This window comes from Oncorhynchus kisutch, unplaced genomic scaffold, assembly GCF_002021735.2.
Source record: "Oncorhynchus kisutch isolate 150728-3 unplaced genomic scaffold, Okis_V2 Okis07a-Okis12b_hom, whole genome shotgun sequence".
NCBI lineage: Eukaryota > Metazoa > Chordata > Actinopteri > Salmoniformes > Salmonidae > Oncorhynchus > Oncorhynchus kisutch.
Genome location: NW_022261984.1, coordinates 10,653,234 through 10,665,733, shown reverse-complemented (window position 1 = coordinate 10,665,733; position 12,500 = coordinate 10,653,234). Strand labels below are relative to the sequence as shown.

General features: G+C 45.6%; 1 protein-coding gene across 1 annotated transcript in view; it reads right to left on the bottom strand.

The window, feature by feature from the left end:
• LOC116360074 (multiple PDZ domain protein-like) overlaps positions 1-12,500 on the bottom strand; it is an 86,493-nt gene that overhangs the window by 52,944 nt on the left and 21,049 nt on the right. The window contains exons 4-10 of the mRNA XM_031814588.1: positions 10,563-10,838; positions 8,052-8,120; positions 6,283-6,405; positions 5,762-5,992; positions 4,852-5,034; positions 3,299-3,512; positions 2,800-2,877 (exon numbers count right to left, since the gene is read on the bottom strand). Coding sequence (XP_031670448.1) covers positions 2,800-2,877; positions 3,299-3,512; positions 4,852-5,034; positions 5,762-5,992; positions 6,283-6,405; positions 8,052-8,120; positions 10,563-10,838 — 1,174 coding nt within the window. The remainder of the gene's footprint in view (positions 1-2,799; positions 2,878-3,298; positions 3,513-4,851; positions 5,035-5,761; positions 5,993-6,282; positions 6,406-8,051; positions 8,121-10,562; positions 10,839-12,500) is intronic.

Below are 12,500 nucleotides of genomic sequence, written 5' to 3'. Positions count from 1 at the left end.
GATTTACAGTAACCTCCTGTAAAGAACTACCTCTAACAGCCTTCCAGTAATCAGAGTTGGTTTACAGTAACATCCTGTAAAGAACTACCTCTAACAGCCTTCCAGTAATCAGAGTTGATTTACAGTAACATCCTGTAAAGAACTACCTCTAACAGCCTTCCAGTAATCAGAGTTGGTTTACAGTAACATCCTGTAGAGAACTACCTCTAACAGCCTTCCAGTAATCAGAGTTGGTTTACAGTAACCTCCTGTAAAGAACTACCTCTAACAGGCTTCCAGTAATCAGAGTTGATTTACAGTAACATCCTGTAGAGAACTACCTCTAACAGCCTTCCAGTAATCAGAGTTGGTTTACAGTAACCTCCTGTAAAGAACTATCTCTAACAGGCTTCCAGTAATCAGAGTTGATTTACAGTAACATCCTGTAGAGAACTACCTCTAACAGCCTTCCAGTAATCAGAGTTGATTTACAGTAACATCCTGTAAAGAACTACCTCTAACAGGCTTCCAGTAATCAGAGTTGATTTACAGTAACATCCTGTAAAGAACTACCTCTAACAGCCTTCCAGTAATCAGAGTTGATTTACAGTAACATCCTGTAAAGAACTATCTCTAACAGCCTTCCAGTAATCAGAGTTGATTTACAGTAACATCCTGTAGAGAACTACCTCTAACAGCCTTCCAGTAATCAGAGTTGATTTACAGTAACATCCTGTAGAGAACTACCTCTAACAGGCTTCCAGTAATCAGAGTTGATTTACAGTAACCTCCTGTAGAGAACTACCTCTAACAGCCTTTCCAGTAATCAGAGTTGATTTACAGTAACCTCCTGTAAAGAACTACCTCTAACAGCCTTCCAGTAATCAGAGTTGATTTACAGTAACCTCCTGTAGAGAACTACCTCTAACAGCCTTCCAGTAATCAGAGTTGATTTACAGTAACCTCCTGTAGAGAACTACCTCTAACAGCCTTTCCAGTAATCAGAGTTGATTTACAGTAACCTCCTGTAAAGAACTACCTCTAACAGCCTTCCAGTAATCAGAGTTGGTTTACAGTAACATCCTGTAAAGAACTACCTCTAACAGCCTTCCAGTAATCAGAGTTGATTTACAGTAACATCCTGTAAAGAACTACCTCTAAACAGCCTTCCAGTAATCAGAGTTGGTTTACAGTAACATCCTGTAGAGAACTACCTCTAACAGCCTTCCAGTAATCAGAGTTGGTTTACAGTAACCTCCTGTAAAGAACTACCTCTAACAGGCTTCCAGTAATCAGAGTTGATTTACAGTAACATCCTGTAAAAAACTACCTCTAACAGCCTTCCAGTAATCAGAGTTGGTTTACAGTAACCTCCTGTAAAGAACTACCTCTAACAGGCTTCCAGTAATCAGAGTTGATTTACAGTAACATCCTGTAGAGAACTACCTCTAACAGCCTTTCCAGTAATCAGAGTTGGTTTACAGTAACCTCCTGTAAAGAACTACCTCTTAACAGCCTTCCAGTAATCAGAGTTGATTTACAGTATCATCCTGTAGAGAACTACCTCTAACAGCCTTTCCAGTAATCAGAGTTGGTTTACAGTAACCTCCTGTAAAGAACTACCTCTAACAGCCTTCCAGTAATCAGAGTTGGTTTACAGTAACCTCCTGTAAAGAACTACCTCTAACAGCCTTCCAGTAATCAGAGTTGATTTACAGTAACATCCTGTAGAGAACTACCTCTAACAGCCTTTCCAGTAATCAGAGTTGATTTACAGTAACCTCCTGTAAAGAACTACCTCTAACAGCCTTCCAGTAATCAGAGTTGATTTACAGTAACCTCCTGTAAAGAACTACCTCTAACAGCCTTCCAGTAATCAGAGTTGATTTACAGTAACATCCTGTAGAGAACTACCTCTAACAGCCTTCCAGTAATCAGAGTTGATTTACAGTAACATCCTGTAAAGAACTACCTCTAACAGCCTTCCAGTAATCAGAGTTGATTTACAGTAACATCCTGTAAAGAACTACCTCTAACAGCCTTCCAGTAATCAGAGTTGGTTTACAGTAACCTCCTGTAAAGAACTATCTCTAACAGGCTTCCAGTAATCAGAGTTGGTTTACAGTAACCTCCTGTAAAGAACTACCTCTAACAGCCTTCCAGTAATCAGAGTTGGTTTACAGTAACATCCTGTAAAGAACTACCTCTAACAGCCTTCCAGTAATCAGAGTTGGTTTACAGTAACCTCCTGTAAAGAACTACCTCTAACAGCCTTCCAGTAATCAGAGTTGATTTACAGTAACCTCCTGTAAAGAACTACCTCTAACAGCCTTCCAGTAATCAGAGTTGATTTACAGTAACATCCTGTAAAGAACTACCTCTAACAGCCTTCCAGTAATCAGAGTTGATTTACAGTAACATCCTGTAGAGAACTACCTCTAACAGCCTTTCCAGTACTCAGAGTTGATTTACAGTAACATCCTGTAGAGAACTACCTCTAACAGCCTTCCAGTAATCAGAGTTGATTTACAGTAACCTCCTGTAAAGAACTACCTCTAACAGCCTTCCAGTAATCAGAGTTGATTTACAGTAACATCCTGTAAAGAACTACCTCTAACAGCCTTCCAGTAATCAGAGTTGATTTACAGTAACATCCTGTAAAGAACTCAAACAGCTCAATATAAACCAAAGGGAGGTCAAGAAATTATCTGAAATCAGCTGAATGAGTTGACTGAACATTTGACAGCAGAGGACAAAGAATAGGAGCGAGCACACACACACACACACACACACACACACACACACGTGCATAATATGTACCGGTTCTGGCGTCTAGTCGTTGTTCAGAGTACATCATACTGGCTCTTCTGGACATCTCACGCAGAGACATTTGTTTTCCTGTGGCCCAAACACACACACACACACCACACACATACACACACACACACACACACACACATACACACACATACACACACACACACACACACACACACACACACACACACACACACACACACACACACAGAGACACACACACACACACACACACAGAGTTAACAATGTACGTTTGTAACTTGTGTATGAAGACATCAAAAAGTAGATGTAATCCCACTAGACACACACTGGTTGAATCAACGTTGGTTTTCAATTAAATGACAACGTTGCATCAACATGGAATAGATGTTGAATTGACGTCTCTGTAGCCAGCGGGATGCTACAGTCATTGAATGAATGTCTGGGTTTATGGTCTGGTGTAATCATCTTTAAGCACTTTTGTGACCTCTGTTGATATAAAAGGTCTCTATTAATAGTTGACCTCTGTTGATGACACCAGTCTGGTCTGTCTTGTCATGTTTCCCAGTCTCTGTACGGGTGACGACGTAGGGCTCCAGGGGAGGAGCGGGATACTTCATGGTTTTACCCATCCTAGAGGCCCTCCTCATCAGCCTCAGTTTGACTATCTGGCCTGTCTTCCTGAGGACCTCCAGGGCTCTCTGCTCACTGCAGCCCTGCAGGCTTACACCATCCACCTGAAGAGAGAATACAGAGAGGTGGAGAAGGGGTGAGGGAGGAGGAGAGAGAGAGCGAGAGTGAGAGCGAGAGAGAGAGACAGAGAGAGAGAGAGAGAGAGAGAGACAGAGACAGAGAGAGAGAGAGACAGAGAGAGAGACAGAGAGAGAGAGAGGGACAGAGAGAGAGAGAGAGAGAGAGAGAGAGAGAGAGAGAGAGAGAGAGAGAGAGAGAGAGAAGAGAGAGAGAGAGAGAGAGAGAGAGAGACAGAGAGAGAGAGAGAGAGAGAGACAGAGAGAGAGAGAGAGAGAGAGAGAGAGAGGAGAGAGAGAGAGAGAGAGAGAGAGAGAGAGAGAGACAGAGAGACAGAGAGAGAGACAGAGAGAGAGAGACAAAGAGACAGAGAGACAAAGAGACAGAGAGACAACAGAGAGACAGAGAGAGAGAGAGAGAGAGAGAGAGAGAGAGAGAGAGAGACAGAGAGAGAGAGAGAGAGACAGAGAGAGAGAGAGAGAGACAGAGAGAGAGAGAGAGAGACAGAGAGAGAGAGAGAGAGACAGAGAGAGAGAGAGAGAGAGAGAGAGAGAGAGAGAGAGAGAGAGAGAGAGAGAGAGGGACAGAGAGAGAGACAGAGAGAGAGAGAGAGAGAGAGAGAGAGAGAGAGAGAGAGAGAGAGACAGAGAGAGAGAGAGAGAGGGACAGAGAGAGAGAGACAGAGAGACAACAGAGAGACAGAGAGAGAGAGAGAGAGAGAGAGAGAGAGAGAGAGAGAGAGACAGAGAGAGAGACAGAGAGAGAGACAGAGAGAGAGAGAGACAAAGAGACAGAGAGACAAAGAGACAGAGAGACAACAGAGAGACAGAGAGAGAGAGAGAGAGAGAGAGAGAGAGAGAGAGAGAGAGAGAGAGAGAGAGAGAGAGACAGAGAGAGAGAGAGAGAGACAGAGAGAGAGAGAGAGAGAGAGAGAGAGAGAGAGAGAGAGAGAGAGACAGAGAGAGAGAGAGAGACAGAGAGAGAGAGAGAGGGACAGAGAGAGAGAGAGAGAGAGAGGGACAGAGAGAGAGAGAGAGAGAGAGAGAGAGAGAGAGAGAGAGAGACAGAGAGAGAGAGGGACACAGAGAGAGACAGAGACAGAGAGAGACAGAGAGAGAGAGAGGGAGAGAGAGAGAGAGAGAGAGAGAGAGAGAGAGAGAGAGAGAGAGAGACAGAGAGACAGAGAGACAGAGAGGGACAGAGAGAGAGACAGAGAGAGAGAGAGAGAGACAGAGAGAGAGAGACAGAAACAGAGAGAGACAGAGAGAGAGAGAGAGAGAGACAGAAACAGAGAGAGACAAAGAGAGAGAGAGAGAGAGTTCTCACAGCTAAGATCTTGTCTCCGATGTGTATCTGACTGGCTTGGTCCACAGCACTGCCCTTCACGATGCTCTTCACCTGCACCCCAGAGTTCTGCTCCCCTATGGAGCTGGTGACAGTGAATCCGAGGCCCCTGTTGTTCTTACTGAACTGGACACTGTACTCAGAGTCCTCCTCCACATCACACAGCTGCAATACACAACACAGGGAGAGGTGTTACTATGGAGATATGGAACACAATACACAACACAGGGAGAAATGTGTTACTATGGAGATACGGAACACAATACACAACACAGGGAGAAATGTGTAACTATGGAGATATACGCTGACTCTTAACACAGGGGCCCCCCAGGGGTGTGTCCTCAGTCCTTCTCCCTGTTCACGTACGACCGTTTGGCTTTGCACGACACCAACTCCATCATCAAGTTTGCTAACGACACCACGGTTGTAACCAACAACGCCAATTCAGCCTATAGGGAGGAGGTAAGTGAGTTGGCATTGTGGTGCCATGACAACAACCTCTCCCTCAACTTCAAAGCAAAACAAAGGAGTTGATTGTTGACTTCAGGAAGCAGAGGAAGGAACAGGCCCCGGTCCAAATCAACGGGACTGCAGGTAGAGAGAGTCACGAGTGTCCACATCACTGAGGACTTGTCCTGGACCAACAACATCACCCACCTCTCCCCTCCACACATACCTGTCTGTCCATCCTGGACCAACAACATCACCCACCTCTCCCCTCCACACATACCTGTCTGTCCATCCTGGACCAACAACATCACCCACCTCTCCCCTCCACACATACCTGTCTGCCCATCCTGGACCAACAACATCACCCACCTCTCCCCTCCACACATACCTGTTTGCCCATCCTGGACCAACAACATCACCCACCTCTCCCCTCCACACATACCTGTTTGCCCATCCTGGCCACCCTCTGTTGTTGCTGGGCGAGGAGAGGGAGTGGGGGCGAGGAGAGGGAGAGGTCGTTGGTTCCCGTGGAGACCGCGACGTCCCTAGCAATCATCAGTTTGACCCTTGACCCTGCGTTGCGGAGAACGTGAGCCACTTCCTCGTTGCCCATGCCCGCCAGGTCTGTGTCCCCGATACGCAGGATGTGGTCCCCGCTGCGCAGACGCTTGTCCTGGGAGGGGAGGGATGTTACATCACTTTTACAGATTGTTGTGTGTTCTACTTTGACATGGCGACCTCGCAAATTAACATTTTTTAAAAGCTAACTCAGTAATTTAAAGACAATTCACAAGTGGATGGTTGTCGTACACAGCGGGGTTAAAGGTGACACTGGCAAAGTCAAAATGTGTTTGAACCTACGGTGTGTTTCATGTCTATATTATCCAGCAGTGTGACTTTGTCACATTTCACTTAGGCTGATCAAACTAAGTTGATATTGTATTGATTGATTGACTGACATACCAGTCCAGCAGGGCCACTTGGTAGGATGGTTTTGACCAGGACTCCAGAGGATCGACCCCCTACAATGCCGAAGCCCAGCCCCTTCCCATCGTTCTCCAGCTCTATCAACTCTATGTGACGCTTCTGAGAGGGAGAGAGATGGAGGGAGAGACAGAGAGAGAAAGGGGAGAGAGAAAGAAAGAGAGAGAGAGAAAGAGAGAGAGAGGGGAGAGAGAAAGAAAGAGAGAGAGAGGGGAGAGAGAAAGAAAGAGAGACAGACAGACATAGAGAGACAGAGATGTTCAACTACACACACAGACAGGTTTTCCTAATTTACTGTAAGACATGGGAACTCACCTCGTTGTAAAGTATGTAAGACATGGGGAACTCACCTTGTTGTAAAGTATGTTAGACATGGGAACTCACCTTGTTGTAAAGTATGTTAGACATGGGAACTCACCTTGTTGTAAAGTATGTAAGACATGGGAACTCACCTTGTTGTAAAGTATGTTAGAATTGGGAACTCACCTTGTTGTAAAGTATGTTAGACATGGGAACTCACCTCGTTGTAAAGTATGTTAGAATTGGGAACTCACCTTGTTGTAAAGTATGTAAGACATGGGAACTCACCTTGTTGTAAAGTATGTTAGAATTGGGAACTCACCTCGTTGTAAAGTATGTAAGACATGGGGAACTCACCTTGTTGTAAAGTATGTTAGACATGGGAACTCACCTTGTTGTAAAGTATGTTAGACATGGGAACTCACCTTGTTGTAAAGTATGTAAGACATGGGAACTCACCTTGTTGTAAAGTATGTTAGAATTGGGAACTCACCTTGTTGTAAAGTATGTTAGACATGGGAACTCACCTCGTTGTAAAGTATGTTAGAATTGGGAACTCACCTTGTTGTAAAGTATGTAAGACATGGGAACTCACCTTGTTGTAAAGTATGTTAGAATTGGGAACTCACCTCGTTGTAAAGTATGTAAGACATGGGGAACTCACCTTGTTGTAAAGTATGTTAGACATGGGAACTCACCTTGTTGTAAAGTATGTTAGACATGGGAACTCACCTTGTTGTAAAGTATGTAAGACATGGGAACTCACCTTGTTGTAAAGTATGTTAGAATTGGGAACTCACCTTGTTGTAAAGTATGTTAGACATGGGAACTCACCTCGTTGTAAAGTATGTTAGAATTGGGAACACACCTCGTTGTAAAGTATGTTAGACACGGGGAACTCACCTCGTTGTATAGTATGTTAGACATGGGAACTCACCTTGTTGTAAAGTATGTAAGACATGGGAACTCACCTCGTTGTAAAGTATGTAAGACATGGGAACTCACCTCGTTGTAAAGTATGTTAGAATTGGGAACACACCTCGTTGTAAAGTATGTTAGACACGGGGACGCACCTCGTTGTAAAGTATGTTAGACATGGGAACTCACCTCGTTGTAAAGTATGTTAGAATTGGGAACACACCTCGTTGTAAAGTATGTTAGACACGGGGAACTCACCTCGTTGTATAGAATGTTAGACATGGGGACTCACCTCGTTGTAAAGTATGTAAGACATGGGGACTCACCTCGTTGTAAAGTATGTTAGACATGGGGACTCACCTCGTTGTAAAGTATGTAAGACACGGGAACTCACCTTGTTGTAAAGTATGTAAGACACAGGAACTCACCTCATTCTAAAGTATGTTAGACATGGGAACTCACCTCGTTGTAAAGTATGTAAGACATGGGGACTCACCTCGTTGTAAAGTATGTAAGACATGGGAACCCACCTCGTTGGCGATATACGACAGGTTCCTTCCCATCGATAAGGTCCTGGAGATTCGTGGAGGCGTACATAACTGGGAAAAGAAGGACACTAATGTCAGCTAATTAGACCTGCTGAAACAACAGGAGAGGAGAACACTAATGTCAGCTGATTAGACCTGCTGAAACAACAGGAGAGGAGAACAACAGGAGAGGAGAATAGTAATGTCAGCTAATTAGACCTGCTGAAACAACAGGAGAGGAGAACACTAATGTCAGCTGATTAGACCTGCTGAAACAACAGGAGAGGAGAACAACAGGAGAGGAGAACAGTAATGTCAGCTAATTAGACCTGCTGAAACAACAGGAGAGGAGAACAACAGGAGAGGAGAACAGTAATGTCAGCTGATCTCGGATCAATTGCCCCTTTCAGATCCTGATGAATCAGACGACATGAACGGGGGGGGGGGGGGGGGGGGACTGATCCTAGATCAGCACTCGTACTGTAACACTTCAAGAAAACGCAACCTGGTGTCACAGTGGTGGGATTGGACAAAAAATGTGAGGTGAAAAGGTACCTCTTTGCCCGTATCCACAAAGCATCTCAGAGTATAATAGCTGATCTACGATCTGTCCATAAAATCAAATCAAACTGTATTTGTCACACGCACCAAATACAACAATTATAGACCTTACCGTGAAATGCTTTACTTACAAGCCCTTAACCAACAGTGCAGTTCAAGAAGAGTTAAGAAAATAATTACCAAGTTGACTAAAATACCGAGTACCGAGTCAGTGTGGAGGCTATATACAGGGGGAACCAGTACCGAGTCAGTGTGGAGGTTATATACAGGGGGCACCAGTACCGAGTCAGAGTGGAGGTTATATACAGGGGGCACCAGTACCGAGTCAGTGTGGAGGTTATATACAGGGGGCACCAGTACCGAGTCAGAGTGGAGGTTATATACACGGGGAACCAGTACCGAGTCAGTGTGGAGGTTATATACAGGGGGTACCAGTACCGAGTCAGTGTGGAGGTTATATACAGGGGGTACCAGTACCGAGTCAGTGTGGAGGTTATATACAGGGGGTACCAGTACCGAGTCAATGTGGAGGCTATATACAGGGGGCACCAGTACCGAGTCAGAGTGGAGGTTATATACAGGGGGCACCAGTACCGAGTCAGTGTGGAGGTTATATACAGGGGGCACCAGTACCGAGTCAGAGTGGAGGTTATATACACGGGGAACCAGTACCGAGTCAGTGTGGAGGTTATATACAGGGGGTACCAGTACCGAGTCAGTGTGGAGGTTATATACAGGGGGTACCAGTACCGAGTCAGTGTGGAGGTTATATACAGGGGGCACCAGTATAGAGTCAGTGTGGAGGCTATATACAGGGGGCACCAGTACCGAGTCAGAGTGGAGGTTATATACAGGGGGCACCAGTACCGAGTCAGTGTGGAGGTTATATACAGGGGGTACCAGTACCGAGTCAATGTGGAGGCTATATACAGGGGGTACCAGTACCGAGTCAGTGTGGAGGTTATATACAGGGGGTACCAGTACCGAGTCAGTGTGGAGGCTATATACAGGGGGCACCAGTACCGAGTCAGTGTGGAGGTTATATACAGGGGCACCAGTACCGAGTCAGTGTGGAGGCTATATACAGGGGGCACCAGTACCGAGTCAGTGTGGAGGTTATATACAGGGGGCACCAGTACAGAGTCAGTGTGGAGGTTATATACAGGGGGCACCAGTACCGAGTCAGAGTGGAGGTTATATACAGGGGGCACCAGTACCGAGTCAGTGTGGAGGTTATATACAGGGGGCACCAGTACCGAGTCAGTGTGGAGGTTATATACAGGGGGTACCAGTACCGAGTCAGTGTGGAGGTTATATACAGGGGGTACCAGTACCGAGTCAGTGTGGAGGTTATATACAGGGGGTACCAGTACCGAGTCAGTGTGGAGGTTATATACAGGGGGTACCAGTACCGAGTCAATGTGGAGGTTATATACAGGGGGTACCAGTACCGAGTCAGTGTGGAGATTATATACAGGGGGTACCAGTACCGAGTCAGTGTGGAGGTTATATACAGGGGGTACCAGTACCAAGTCAGTGTGGAGGCTATATACAGGGGGTACCAGTACCGAGTCAGTGTGGAGGTTATATACAGGGGGTACCAGTACTGAGTCAGTGTGGAGGTTATATACAGGGGGTACCAGTACCGAGTCAGTGTGGAGGTTATTTACAGGGGGTACCTGTACCGAGTCAGTGTGGAGGTTATATACAGGGGGTACCAGTACCGAGTCAGTGTGGAGGTTATATACAGGGGGTACCAGTACTGAGTCATTGTGGAGGTTATATACAGGGGGACCAGTACCGAGTCAGTGTGGAGGCTATATACAGGGGGCACCAATACCGAGTCAGTGTGCGAGAGTACAGGTATCTTATTCATTATGAACTAAAAAGCAAAAAACTGATCCTAGATCAGCACTAGACCAGAATAGGATATGATATAACCCACACCCTTACCTGAGTCATACACTGTATCTTATTGGTCACGGCGTTGCTTTCTGTGTTTGTGTTGAGAGCACTGAGACTGCCTCCGTAGTTCTGCAGAGGTAGGAAGGGTTTAGCAGGGGGGCTACCTCCTCCTCCTCCTCCTCCTCCACCTCCTCCACTACTGCTGCTGCTGTTGTTCTGGGCCCAGGTATAGGAGTCGCTATGGGAGATGGTCCTCAGGCCCAGAGACATGGCCGTGGAGAGACCCGTGTTGAGGGAAACAGACTTCGGTACTGACTTCTTCTCCTGGGAGAGAGAGGAGAAGGAGGGGGGGCAATTTAAATATCTCTGTTTTGCTGACAGGTGTGTCAATGTCGACCACAGAATATCCATCCATCCAACTGTGATCGTGATGTTGTGTAAACCGAAGTCCAATCCATGTCTTTGGTCCATCCTATCTAAACAGCTAATCTAATCCAGTTCCGTGTTTTACAAGAGACGAGAGCAGAGGAGATATAGAGGTAGTAGTCAGTCTGTCTAACAGGTAGGAGTTATAGAGGTAGTAGTCAGTCTGTCTAACAGGTAGGAGATATAGAGTTAGTAGTCAGTCTGTCTAACAGGTAGGAGATATAGAGGTAGTAGTCAGTCTGTCTAACAGGTAGGAGATATAGAGGTAGTAGTCAGTCTGTCTAACAGGTAGGAGATATAGAGGTAGTAGTCAGTCTGTCTAACAGGTAGGAGATATAGAGGTAGTAGTCAGTCTGTCTAACAGGTAGGAGATATAGAGGTAGTAGTCAGTCTGTCTAACAGGTAGGAGATATAGAGGTAGTAGTCAGTCTGTCTAACAGTTAGGAGATATAGAGGTAGTAGTCAGTCTGTCTAACAGGTAGGAGATATAGAGGTAGTAGTCAGTCTGTCTAACAGGTAGGAGGTATAGAGGTAGTATACTGTAGTCAGTCTAATGTGTAACAGGTCTATGGGGTCTATGTAGCTTAGATTCAGCCTACTACAACATTAACCCTGAGGACTCACAGACACATTATACTGTTTACTGCTACAGACTTCCTATTGGCTGCTATTATAACAGTAAGCCTATAGGAAGAGGAGCAAACAGACACATTATACTGTTTACTGCTACAGACTTCCTATTGGCTGCTATTATAACAGTAAGCCTATAGGAAGAGGAGGAAACAGACACATGCTGAGTTTGACAACATGACCTTAAGTCTACTGTAGACAGACATCCATGTATACAAATTCTGTTTGTCCATGACCCCTAGTACCACTTTTGTTATTCTCTCTCTCTCTCTCTCTCTCTCTCTCTCTCTCTCTCTCTCTCTGTGTGTCTCTCTGTGTATCTCTCTCTCTCTCTCTCTGTCTCTCTGTGTATCTCTCTCTCTCTCTCTGTCTCTCTCTCTCTCTCTCTCTCTCTGTGTGTGTGTCTCTGTCTCTCTCTCTCTCTCTCTCTCTCTCTCTCTCTCTCTCTCTCTCTGTGTGTGTCTGTGTCTCTGTCTCTCTCTCGCGAGCTCAGAGCTTTATTGGTTAGGTCAGGTAAGCAGATTACTCAGCCAGTTTGGTTCCTGCAGTCAGTATTTTAGGAAACACTGGGGTTTGTCTCACTTTCTACCGGTTCAGTACAGACAGTACGTACAGACAGAGTAATCTCCTGCCTTCCTAAAGTCTTCCAAAGCCAAGTTAACAAACAGGTCACTGACCATTTTGAGAATCCCACCGTACCTTCTCCACTGTGCAATCCGGTTTCCGAGCTAGTCAGGGGTGCACCTCAAGCCACGCTCAAGGACATAAACGATATCACAACTGCCATTGATACAAGACAGTACTGTGCAGCCGTCTTCATCGACCTTGCCAAGGCTTTCCACTCTGTCAATCACCATATTCATCGACCTGGCCAAGGCTTTCGACTCTGCCAATCACCATATTCTTATCGGCAGTCTCAACAGCCTTGGT